General features: G+C 38.8%; 1 protein-coding gene across 8 annotated transcripts in view; it reads left to right on the top strand.

Moving 5' to 3' along the window:
* Positions 1–12,504, top strand: part of MOV10L1 (Mov10 like RISC complex RNA helicase 1) — a 91,191-nt gene that overhangs the window by 8,106 nt on the left and 70,581 nt on the right. For 7 of the 8 annotated variants that reach the window (XM_039512514.1, XM_039512504.1, XM_039512524.1 and 4 more), the window contains 6 exons: positions 4,853–5,012; positions 6,963–7,075; positions 8,968–9,158; positions 10,604–10,744; positions 11,332–11,576; positions 12,178–12,370. In XM_039512514.1, coding sequence (XP_039368448.1) covers positions 4,853–5,012; positions 6,963–7,075; positions 8,968–9,158; positions 10,604–10,744; positions 11,332–11,576; positions 12,178–12,370 — 1,043 coding nt within the window. The remainder of the gene's footprint in view (positions 1–4,852; positions 5,013–6,962; positions 7,076–8,967; positions 9,159–10,603; positions 10,745–11,331; positions 11,577–12,177; positions 12,371–12,504) is intronic. The other variant, XM_039512535.1, reaches the window with a different exon arrangement.

The raw sequence follows: 12,504 nt of genomic DNA, 5'->3' as shown, positions 1-12,504 counted from the left end.
GTAATAGCCAGGCAAGGCATGTTAGTCTTATTTTTGTTTTCTCAACTTGTAAATGTTCCTTTTTGCTGAGAGGATTTTACCTCTGTTTGCTGTAACTTTGAACCTAATGCTAGAGGGAGTTCCTCTGGGCTATAGGAATCTGATTACCCTGTAAAGTATTTTCCATCCTTATTTTACAGAGATAATTTTTACCTTTCTTTCTTTAATTAAAAGCTTTCTTTTTAAGAACCTGATTGATTTTTTTCCTTGTGTTAAGATCCAAGGGGATTGGATCTGGACTCACCAGGAATTGGTGGGGGAAGGGAGGGGGGATGGTTAAATTCTCCTTGTGTTAAGATCCAAGGGGTTGGATCAGTGTTCACCAGGAACTTGGTGAAAAAGCCTCTCAAGGCTGCCCAGGGAGGGGAAGGTTTTGGGGGACAGAAAGTGATCCAGACACTGAAATTTCTGGATGGTGGCAGCGTTACCAGGTCTAAGCTAGTAATTAAGCTTAGAAGTGTCCATGCAGGTCCCCACATCTGTACCCTAAAGTTCAGAGTGGGGGAGGAACCTTGACAAACTCTCACTGCATGTTCAGACACACTTTCTAATTCCCAAATTATTTTTCATAGTGGGTATGCCATTTTAATACCAGGTGGTGGCCCATGAGAGAGAGACTCTTTATGATTGTATAGAATCCCTATAGAAACTACAGCAGTTGTTTGCCTGAAAATGTCATATTTGGTATGTATTTAGGATGATATTTTGAAAAGTACATGGCGTTGGCCAAACTCTTCTCCTATTTAAGTCAATAGCCATTAATTGCTTTTGAAAATACCTCCTTTTCTGTATTTTTAGCTCTCAGTGTAATAAATACTATCTTACTGCCTTAGTACAGTAACTCCTCGCTTAATGTTATGTTCCTAAAAAATGTGACCTTAAGCGAAATGATGTTAAGCGAATCCAATTTCCCCATAAGAATTAATGTAAATGGGGGGGGGGGGGGGTTAGGTTCCAGGGAAATTTTTTTCACCAGACAAAAAACTACATATTATATAGATATACACACAGAATACATTTTAAACAAACTATTTAATACTGTTCACAGCTATCGCAGTTGTGAAGCTTGGTTGAGGTGGTGACGTTAGAGGGTGGAAGAGGGAGGGATATTTCCCAGGGAATGCCTAGCTGCTAAATGATAAACTAGCACTCGGCTGAGCCCTCAAGGGTTAATACATTCTTGTTAATGTAGCCTCTCTCACAAGGCAGCATGAACATGAGGGAGGGGAGACAGCATAGCAGACAGAGACAGGCACACACCTTGTGTGTGGAAGAGAAAGAGAGAGAGACACTGCCCCTTTAAGTAAGCTGACCCACTCTTAAGTGCATTGTCTTTTTAAGTGGATCAAGAAGTTGAGACAGCAGCTGCTGCCCAAGCTCTCTCTCTGCCTCTCTCCGTCCGTGTCTCCTCCCTGTTCTATATGGAGAAGCGATAAGCGGGGTGTAGGAGCAGGGGGAAAGGGGACACCCTGACAGCGCCCCACCCTTCCCCCCTGCACAGCATGCAGGAGTCTCTGGGATCAGCTCCAAGGCAAAGGGCAGGAGCAGCACATGGCAGTGGAGGGAGGGCAGCTGAACTGCTGGCAGTTGATAGCCTGCTGGGAACTTAGGGGAGCGGGGAGCTGATAGCAGGCGCTGATGGGGGGGCCGCCAGTCCACCCTGGTTACAAGCCCCCATCAGCTAGCTGAACGGGCTGCTCTTCCTGCAAGCAGTGGACAAAGCAGGCAGCTGCCATATGACATTAGAAGGGAGCATTGCACAACTTTAAACAAGCATGTTCCCTAATTGATCAGCAATGAAACAATGTTAACTAGGACGACTTTAAGTGAGAAGTTAGTGTATTAGTTTGACTAAATGGATTTCTCTAAGTGAAAACTAAAGGAAAGTCCTGCACATGTTCATCCAATAAAATAATGCTGCTGACTAAGGGCTTCTCAGATGCATATTGGCATACTTATCCCACTTTTCGGAAGTATATAAGGGTTTGAGGTCTGCCAGTCTCCTAACTCCATTTTGCACCAGCCTGACAACTCTGAATGTTTGCTGGGATACTGCAATTCATACTGGGGCTGTAAAAGTCCTGCAACCAATCAGAAAAGAATTTCCCTGGCACAGACATGGCATAGGGCTACCATAAACAGGCCTGTATTGGATGCATCACAAGCCCCAGTGCAGGCTGCCTCCCCAGAGGAGATGGGGAGATGGAACCATCTCACAGGCTGCCAGGGATAGTTAAAGTAGCCCCCTGGACTGCCTAAATTAATTTGGGGCCATGAAGCAGCCTGGAACAAAGAAAATGATTTAGACACCTTTGCCTTTTCTTCCCCAGGACTACAAGTTCTGTGCTTTGTCTCTTGGAGGTGCAGCACAGAATCTCCCCATCAGAGTTTAACCTATATAAAACTAGTATTTGTCAGAAATGTGGCTTTGTTAACATAGCTGAAACCCATATATACACACAGATATCAATATGGTACTAGTTCTGCTGTTGTACATGGCAGTAGCCCCCTTTTTTTTTCTTCTTCAAGTTATGCACTTTTCTTTCCCTTCAAAAACGCTTATTATCCTAATGTGGAAGTAACTGTGAAAACATTACCAAAATCAAATTTCTTCTTGTCTTACACTTTATTTTATGCTTGTTTTGTTTCCACAACAGTCTAGATTATTCTTTTTCTACTTCTCACAGTTTTGGTTTTGATTTGGGAGAGAGAAATTAGTGATTGTACAAGTGACAGTGAGTTTATGAGCTTAAATTTTTGATGATCTCTAGTGAATGTGATGTTTTTGAAAGATGTTGGATAAACAAAGATGAAATCCTCTGCCTTACCACTGAACGAATACAGCACTGACTGCGATGGTAGCAAGAGTCTAATTCTCCTCTCATTTATACTGCTTGTTTGTAGTTTGACAAGAGGTTGACCTTAAATATTTCCTCCAATATCTTATCTCCTTTTTAAATCCTTTTGGACAGACTTTGGATTGCAGCACTCTCTTCTTTTTTTCCCTTTTGCGAGATGATTCAAGAGGCTCCTACGACCTGTCAAAGCCTGTCCTTTGAATAATTTCTGTGGTGCACTTAACTCTTCTGCTGGGTCTTTGAGTTTGTTCTCTCTGCACACTTCACCTCCTGGGATGTACAGTTGCTGAAAAATTAAGGCCTCTTTGGTGCTACCACTAAGCCATGATCAGCCTTTTAAAGGGACACTGTCAAGTCAAATAATTTTTATGTAAATAGCTTTTTAGATGGTTATGATCCTGTAACCCTTCAGAAAATGGAAACTGATTTTTTTTCTTCAAACCTTCACACTTTCTCCAGTGTTACAACCCTCCTTTACATGCTCGTTTCTAAGTAAAACAATAAAGTTTGTTTACAGATCCTGTTAGTTCCTGTGCCCCAGATTGGTGATAACACAGCAGTCCCTGAACATGATGAAAGTCTACCTGCATTCCCTTTTATTCATTTTAAAAGAAAACTATGTGATGGGATATTTCTTACATATGTGAGGTTTTTATTATATCACTGTTTAATAATAAAATATATTTAATTTTGCTTTCCTTATAGTAATCCTATCTCTCTTTACTTCCACAATACCTGCTTGAATATTTTTCCCCCTATCTAGTCCTTTTGCTTGCCCTGACCAATTTCTCCTACACTGTGCAGTTTCCTCATATATACCCAGACATGGTTTATTGTGAGAGTCTAGCACCGACTGCTGCTTGGAGGTGTAAGGGGCTTTTGGACAGTGACATCAATAACTATTACTCTTGAGGTGAGAAGGGGGCTTATGAGTGCTGGAGGCCTCCTTGAGGAGAGGAGGAAATTCTTGCGGGATGAAGGAACTCTCCTGATATATCAGTGACTTGTGTGGTGGAGACTTTGGTCTAGTGACAACAGTGACTCCTTGGAAGCAAGGGCATGGTTCCTAAAGCTGCTGCTGCTTAGCCATTATAGGGAGAATTTCTCTCAGGCCAGCGATTCCTAACTCTGCCCTAAACTTCCCAAGTAATTAAGGAATCATTACTTGGATCAGGCAGCTAAGGAGCCTATGGTATCTACTCCTTTCTTCTAGCACATCAGGAAACTGGTTGTGTTTACTTGACCCTTCTCAGGCTGACATTTTGCAAACACCAGCCTGGAGCTGTTTTCCCTGCTTAATAAAATGAAAGAGTAAATTTTAAAAGCACGGAGGTAAAAAACCCCATGAATTTAAAATTACCAACTGTCACTTGAAAGTCATTGAATTTATTTTTATAGTGTATAAACTGATGACAAAGGGTAAGAATTCTTGAGTTTGCTGATTCACAGAATGGGAAACGCTCTAGCTTCAGTCATTTTTTGCACAGAATTAGTAAAAGTGTTTGAAAACAAATTCTCTCCCAACCTGCCAGGAGACCCTGTAAGATACTGCCTTGATCTTAAAGTGAGATGGGCAGGGTAGATTGAAGAGTTGATAGATAAATAAATAGTAATAATAAATATCAGCACTGGTGCAACTAGTTGAAACAAAAGTTTGTGACAGCGAAGTTCCTTACCACCTTTATATCATTGTTACTGCTAGTGATTCCTTTTGGTTTTTATAGTATTTTTAATCTTTTGTGGTGTGGGGAGGCATGAGGTTTTTTTGACAACTAAAACAGATATATAATCTTATAAATAGTGGTTTTGGTTGGCCATAAAATGTAGTTTAAAATACTTGAAATCTGGTACATCACATGGGGCATCTTGAGTGTATTTTTAACTTTGCTGCTAACCTAATCATTTGTGAAGTAGAAATATCAGCTATGGGAATATTGTATTTTTGCACTCTTTAGGTAGAAGCTGTCTCAGACAAATGGGAAAACGATAGCAGTCCTACTTACAACTCTTCTGAATTAAAAACTAAAATGTTAATTGGCAATATTACATCTCTTACTGAAGATGGTGGCTATATTAATAAGACAACTTCTTTCTCCATGGCCCAGGTTTGTGAAGGTATGACTTGAAGAAAAAAATCTTGATAACCATTTTAATGGTCTCGAAAGTCTTGTGTGTTAAGTGTCAAGTGTACATTACAAGAATTTATATTTCAAATAGCAGATAATCCGTATTAGAGTAAAAGTAATAACGGGGATGAAGACAGCTATTTTTTTAATATTTGTGAGTGTTGTAAACTGAACTCTAAATCACTTTCATTGAAAGTAGGCTTTCTTTGTGTGAGGTAATCTCTTCTCATAGTAGGTATAGCCCACCCTTTCTCATTTTAAATATAGAGAAATTAGTGACATTTAATATGTCTTTGAAAATAAAGGTGTTGGTGTATAAAAAGGATTGACTCCTAACTCTGGTCCAGGGTGTCCCACACATTTCATTTTAAAACCCTATTTTCAGGCAGGGTTTTACACTTACCAAAAAAAAAATGTTGCTACAGGCTGAAACTTGCTGTAAAAGGGAGGGAATGCAGCTGTGTGATTTCATAATTATTGTATTAAATGTAGAATCTATCTCTTTCGGGTGCTGTTTTGCACTCCTGTAACTTAAACTTTTAAAATAATGTATATCTAAAAATTAGGCTTATTTTATTTTTTAATTTATGGCTAAAATTTAGCCAAATTTACAATACATAAATTGTAGTCCAAAGTCTGTTCATCTTTGTTTTATCACTGTGACTCCTGAAGTTTACAGTTGAGTGGGAGTAAAGCTGTAACACAAGTAAAAGTATTAAGTATGTGAAGCTATGGCTACACGGCAGCTTAAGTTAACATAAATTATATCACTTAGGGGTGTGAAATAGCCACCTCCCTGAACGACATAATTTATGTCGACTTAACGTTGTTCACACTGATGCTTATGTCAGTGGGAGAGCTTCTCTTGCCAACGTCGGTACCTCTGCTTGCGGGGTGTGTGTGTGTGTGTGTGCGTGCGTGGAGGGGCTGGATTAATTAAACTGACAGGAGAGCAGTCCTCCATTGTTTTAGAGCAGCTACACTAGAGAGCTTACAGTGGCACAGTTGCAAGCTCTCTAGTGTAGCCATAGCCTGAGCTTGATGATGCTTTGGCCTCTAAACAACTCCTCTATCAGTGATTAGCAAATGTTGTGACTTTCTTTGGATCACAGTTTGATCACAGATCTTTTCATTGTTGCTAGCCATCTGAAAGCTTTTAAATTGTAAAATTAAATTACATTTTAATTAATCTTCATTGTTTACTGCAATTAACTTTTTAAAAATCTTATTTCAGACACTTAGTAAAATTCAGTAGCTTTTTTTTTTTTTTAAAGAAGCTTTAAAATCCTCTGTGTGGCTAGGTCTGCATAGGCTTCATACTGCTGGCTGACATGACAGCTTGAACAGTGAATGTTCTTCCACAAAGTAGGGTGGGCTATCCAAAGCCACCTGTGGAGACACTTGGCGCCTCCATGTACCTGTACTGACTTCAGTGGAGTTCTTCACAGATGTAGGTGGCTTCCTGTGCAGAACTTGTTGCCAGTTTAGGGCCAACATTTGTGTCTTTAGAATGGTACTCCTTAATTTGTGTTAAGTATTAAAGACAAAGGTTTATCCCTAGCAAGTGTAGTTCATGAATTAAATTCCCCCCTCCCCTGTCAAAAAGTTGGTGCATTCCCAGTGAAGTCTCAGCCTGTTGCAACAGTCCATCAGGCAACAGGGTGGGAGCTCATGGGCCTGATTTTTGGTGGGCACAAAAAATAAAACAAAATTAAAGTTAAGTGCTGAAGTTCTCTGTCTTCTGTTACATGTAGCACTCAATATATAGTGCTGTAGTAAGTATACTTTTAACACATTTTAGCAGGTAACTTTTTAAAGTTCCTTAAATTATGTCAAATCAAAATGCCCTCTTATAGCAAAAACACTATATGCTTCCACAAAGTTACACAACTGTCTTTTTATGACAACTTAACTTGCACAAATGTCACTGTTTTTGTAGGCTTTGAACCTTGTACAGGTGACTGGGTGCAAGCTGAATATTTTATTAACACAACAACATGGAGCAGTGAAGCAGTTTCTGTAAAGCCACTGAGATATAAGCGAGTGGACAAAGTATGTATTTTGCATATTGCTCTTGGCATTTGGCAGAGGAATATTCATGCTGTACTGTGGGAGGAAAAATGGCTGCTTATCTTAGTAGGTTTACTATAGTATTGATAGTGCCCTTTGTTTTCAGTTTTTATTGTATTTAATTTTTCCCGAGAATTTATCGGTGTTTATTACTACAACAACAAAAAACACTGAAAATCAGAGCAAAAAACTATTAATTTTTCTAGGTAAATATTGGGGTTTATATTGGTGGACGTAAGGACGGGGAAAAAAGTATTCAGTAGATTAATGCTTTGATGAACGGAATTCAGTGTGGTTTGCTGCAGAACTAAAACAGAACTCAAAACACAATGCCACCTTTGAGTTAAAAAAAACAGTATATCTCTAATCCCTAAATAAAACATTAATGTTGAAACCATTATCTGCTAACAGCTTGAAATGTGTACATGGTAGGCGTGAGATTTAACAATATGTTCAAATGTGCATGCACTTCAGAGCTTGCGTGGGTGCCTGTTTGTTTATTGTGTGTATGTTCCAGACTAATACATAGCCTTACTTCAACAGGCAGCTTTGCATATACACATAGACTAATGTATTATCGTAATACATATATCTCATGCAATGTATTGTGTTTTACTAGGAAAATACAAGTTATTTTTTATATTTTTGAATGATACAAAAGTAGGGGGGAAATCAGGGGGAAAAATACTTTTTGTAAAACACAGGATTATTATTATTATTTAAAAAAAAGTGGTTTAAACTGAAAACAAAGAGGCTTAAGTGTTGGACAAGTGTTCATCTGAACGATAAAAGAATTAACTTAATTTTCTAATGCTCATGAGTTGATATGGGATTATTTCTAAAACAAAGTTGGGGGGAGGGAGGATCTTAAATGTGTTGTGGGACATTTTGTTATTGGTTGGCTTTTGTGGTTTTAGCTACCAACCACTTGTTGAGAAGGTAACAAATACCCAAATCATGCTGTCGTACACAAACCTGCTCATGATTCAAACATCTATAGTTACACTTACACTTGATCCAAAACTAATGAATATCATTATTCAAATGCTGTGCTTATTATGTTTGCTTTAAAAGTCTTCCAAGCGCTCTGGTTTGTAAAAGGACGCTTGTCTTTTTTTGGTCAGTGAAAATGTTACTATTCCTTCTAGAGTCACCGCATATCCAGTATATCCACAAATAAGTCTTTACAGGTGTTAAGTCAGTTGAGTGTCCAATTAAAAGATAAAACTGTCAGCTTACCAAACTGATGAAAAGCTTTAGGTTTTACTGTTCTCTCATTTCCATTACTTCCATGGAAGAGTGAGAGAACTCTTTGATGGCTATGGTATCTTGAAGCTCAATAGCCAGCCATAAATGTACTATAACATACGGTTAAAGCATGTTTTTTACCCTGCACATATAATTTTACCCATGCTTGGGTTTGGGTACTTTTTAAATTTAAGGAAATTTAAACACTATAGTTATTACTACCTCACCCTCTTTCATAGAAATATTGCATACGAAATCTATAGACATTCTGTGAAATACCTGGGATTCACTTTTCTTCAATTATAAACATATTTGATACATGTACTATTCTGTGATGATTGTTTTAAAACTGGGGGTCGGGACCCCTCGGGGGTTATGAGGTTATGACATGGGAGGGGTCATGAGCTGTCAGCCTGCACCCCAAACCCTGCTTTGCATCCAGCACTTTATAATGGTGTTAAATATATTAAAAAGTGTTTTTAATTTAAAAGGGAGGTTGCACTCAGAGGCTTGCTATGTGAAAGGGATCACCAGTACGAAAGTTTGAGAACTACTGTTTTAAAAGTTACTGCCTAAGCCAATTAAGCATGTGACATGCAATAAGACTAATTGTGTAAATGTTACAGGTTCGTATTTCCAGTGTTTGTGGAAGAATTGGCGTAGTAGATGACAGTATATTTTTCATTCTGGATTATCTGAGACTTCCTGATGGTTATTCACCTCGTAGACATGACCTGGTCAATGTGGTGGTTGTGGAGAGTAACCAGTCATGTTACATTTGGAGAGCACTCTGCATGGCTCCCTCAGACAAGAATGGGTAACAGGAACCTTCTCATGTTTTATGTTTAACTTCACTCTTTTTTTAAGAAGGGAGAGGAAATAACATGATTTATGCTCCCACAACTTTTTAAACCTGTTTTTAAAAACCCTTGTTGAGCCCTAGTAGGAGGTTCATTCTGGCGACCATGGTTCAGTTTAAATTGGTTTAAAAGGACATGCTGCGGAACTGTGTTCATCACCTTGAAATGCTTCCCGTAGCACTATGTCCCACTAACGGTCACTTGTGACAGCAACACTATACAGCTGTGTTGATGTCCCTAAAGCTCCTGCTTATATTGTTGATATTCTGTACTACCATGCAATTCATTTATATTCTTCCTTATTTTGTGTTCTAAATTTGTCATTTCTTTTATTTCTGGTTGAAGTCCTTATACTAAACTACTGCTTTAATTATCTGTTTTTAAAAATAGCATTTGTGGGTTATCTTCTACTTGCCAATTTTAGCATCTTCCCCAGTATCATAAAGGGTAGGGATGAATATCTGTCCACTATCACAGCAGTGGGAGACATCTAGTGGGGGTTGAGTGCAATTTTAAAAACACAAACTTTAATAGAAAAGCTGCACTGATTTTTTTTTTCTTCTGTTGCCTTAGATAACTACAGAAAATTCATTTCAATCAGAATATGTAATTTCAGGTATTTTTCATTACTGCTTTGAAATTTCCCTCAATATGAGTTGAACATCTCTGTCATACTGAGGGTGGAAACTGTAACTTTTACTGATAATTTAGACATAGCCAGAAAGATCAGAGTTGCAGTCACTGATACTGATGGGGAAACTGCAGGTGGGGGGTAATTTTGATTTTTGGTGTGGGTTGCGTGTTACCTTTGGTTTATTTAAGTTTAGGCTGACATCAGCAGTCACATTTAAAATGTTGTAGACATACATAAAGGGACTCTCATGAAGCCAGCAGCAGCAGCAGAAGGAAACTTATGAGAATTGTCCCAACCCAGTCATTTCACTTTGTACCTGATTCTAAAGCTGCTCCTGGCAATGGGCCATAAGAAGTTGCTCATGGAAAAACTGCCCTGTTTGCTGATTTGGGGCCTGGTTTAACTCCCAGTGAAGTCAATAGGTGTCATCCCATATACTTTAGTGGGAGTTGGACCAGGCCTTTGAGGATGGGTAGGTTGGTTCCAAGCCATTACAGGCTACATCCAAGATTTTTGACCTCTCTAAAGAAAGGCTGTGTGGGTGTAATACATATATATTTTTTTAAATCATTGCTTCCCCTAGTAAATGTAACCTGATAGCTTAGGGGTCATGGTAGATGGCTGAGAAAGCATTTTGGGACTTCTGTACTCAGACACTGAGGAAAATACTTAAGTTTGTTGGATCTTTAAATGTAATATTTAATTTATATTTTCCTGAGTCTACCCACGTAACTTTGATTCAACACAGTGTCATTATGACTTTTACAGACTATCTGCCACTAGTGAAATGAACTTGGATGAGTCATATGAAAATTTAATGAGAGACAAAGGAGGACTGGAGGTGTCAAGAATGACTAACTTTGGAACACTTAAGCTGGGGGAGAGTAAAAACATGGTCATTTGGATAGAGTAAGCTCTCTAAATTATTCTATTATAACTCTTTCCCTTTTGACTATGCTATTTCTTTTTCTTATACCATTCCTGACGCTCTAAATTTCAGACCTTGAACATATCTAACGTCCCCTATTTTAAAGAGGGAGAGACAGGATCAAAGTTGAGTTGCATCCATGTTGCTCACCTTAATGGTCACCATTAAACAGTCAACCTTTACCAATAGCTGGCACATCATGGACTCTGTTCCCACAGTTATTTCCTAGTCTAAATACAGAGGAGTATTGTATAACCTCTGTCGATCTGTTATGATGTATTAGAACCTAATCCTTGGGTCCTACTTACATTAGCTTATATTAAAACTTCACAGATAACTTAATTCCCTGGTTTATCATTTTATTTTATTAATTTATTTATATTCATCTTACTTTAGTTATCCTGAAAATTCTTCTCAGTGGAGTTGAGATGCATGCCACACTTCAGTGAGGGTGGATGTATTGGAGTGTAACTGAATTTGATTCTGTCTTGATTTGTGTGTTCTGTGTTGCAAGTAACTTCTTTTTCTCAGAAATGTTATTTACAGATAACTGTTTAATTACTTCTAGGAATAAGGGAAATGTACCACATTCCTTAATCAGCTGCAGACTAGCTGGCTGGGAAAAAGCGAAGCAGTTCAGCTTTCAGTTGCCCGAAAAATGCCAGAAGACTCCAACAGCATTTTTGTCATCATCTGTTCCTGTGAAACAAGAGAATTTGTCAAAAGAGAGCATCAGTTCACTCAGTGACAGTAGAGAACCTATGTGCCAGCCATTGAATAATGCATTTGTTACGAATAATGGAACCCCACCAGGTATGTGTGAGAGAATCATACATGTATGTAATGTCTAACTCTTTAAAGGCCTGTATGTTCCTTCAGTAGAACCTTGCATGCCCCACTTGTCAGTAAATAAGAACATAAGAATGGCCATACTGGGTCAGACTAATGTTCCATCTAGCCCGGTATCCTGTCTTCCAACACTGGCCAGTGCCAGATGCTTCAGAGGGAATGAAATAGAACAGGGCAGTTATCAAGGATCCCTCCCCTGTTGTCCAGTCCCAGCATCTGGCAGCCGAGGCTTAGGGACACCAAGTACAGGGGTTGCATCCCTTACCATCTTGACTAATAGCCATTAATAGACCTATCCTCCATAAATATATCGAATTCTCTTTTGAATCCACGTAGTTTTCACTTGAACTTGTTGCCAGGGGAAGTTGTTGAATGGGTTAACTGTGCATTGTGTGAAAAAGTACTGCCTTTTGTTTTTAAACTTGCTGTCTATTATTTCATTGGGTGGCCCCTGGTTCTTGTGCTTGTGAAGGGGTAAATAACACTTTCTCCACACCCTTCATGATTTTATAAACCTCTGTCATACAGTAATTAAAGCTTACTGTGATCTGTCTATTTACTACAGATGGAATTAATCCTAAGGATCCAGATTTAGCAAGAGAGAATGAAGATCTTGGTAGCAGAGAAAATGAAAATCTGTGCAGTGGAGAAAATGGACAAAATGTGGAAGAACAGCCAACAGTTGAGACACAAGCTAGTGGGGAAATCCTCATACCGCCTGATGGAAAGACTTCCATTGTGATCATATGCACCGCAGTGTATGTGTGTTTTTGTTCTTTTTCAGCTGCTCTGCTGAAGGAAGCTTCAAGATGAGATATTACCCTCAGATTTGCAGGCACAGCTCCAATTGACTGCAATGGGAAGTGCGTGTGTATATGTGAAGGCAGAATTG

This window comes from Mauremys reevesii, linkage group 1, assembly GCF_016161935.1.
Source record: "Mauremys reevesii isolate NIE-2019 linkage group 1, ASM1616193v1, whole genome shotgun sequence".
Lineage (NCBI taxonomy): Eukaryota > Metazoa > Chordata > Testudines > Geoemydidae > Mauremys > Mauremys reevesii.
Note: the sequence above shows the minus strand (reverse complement) of the source record. Positions and strands in the feature narration are given on the sequence as shown.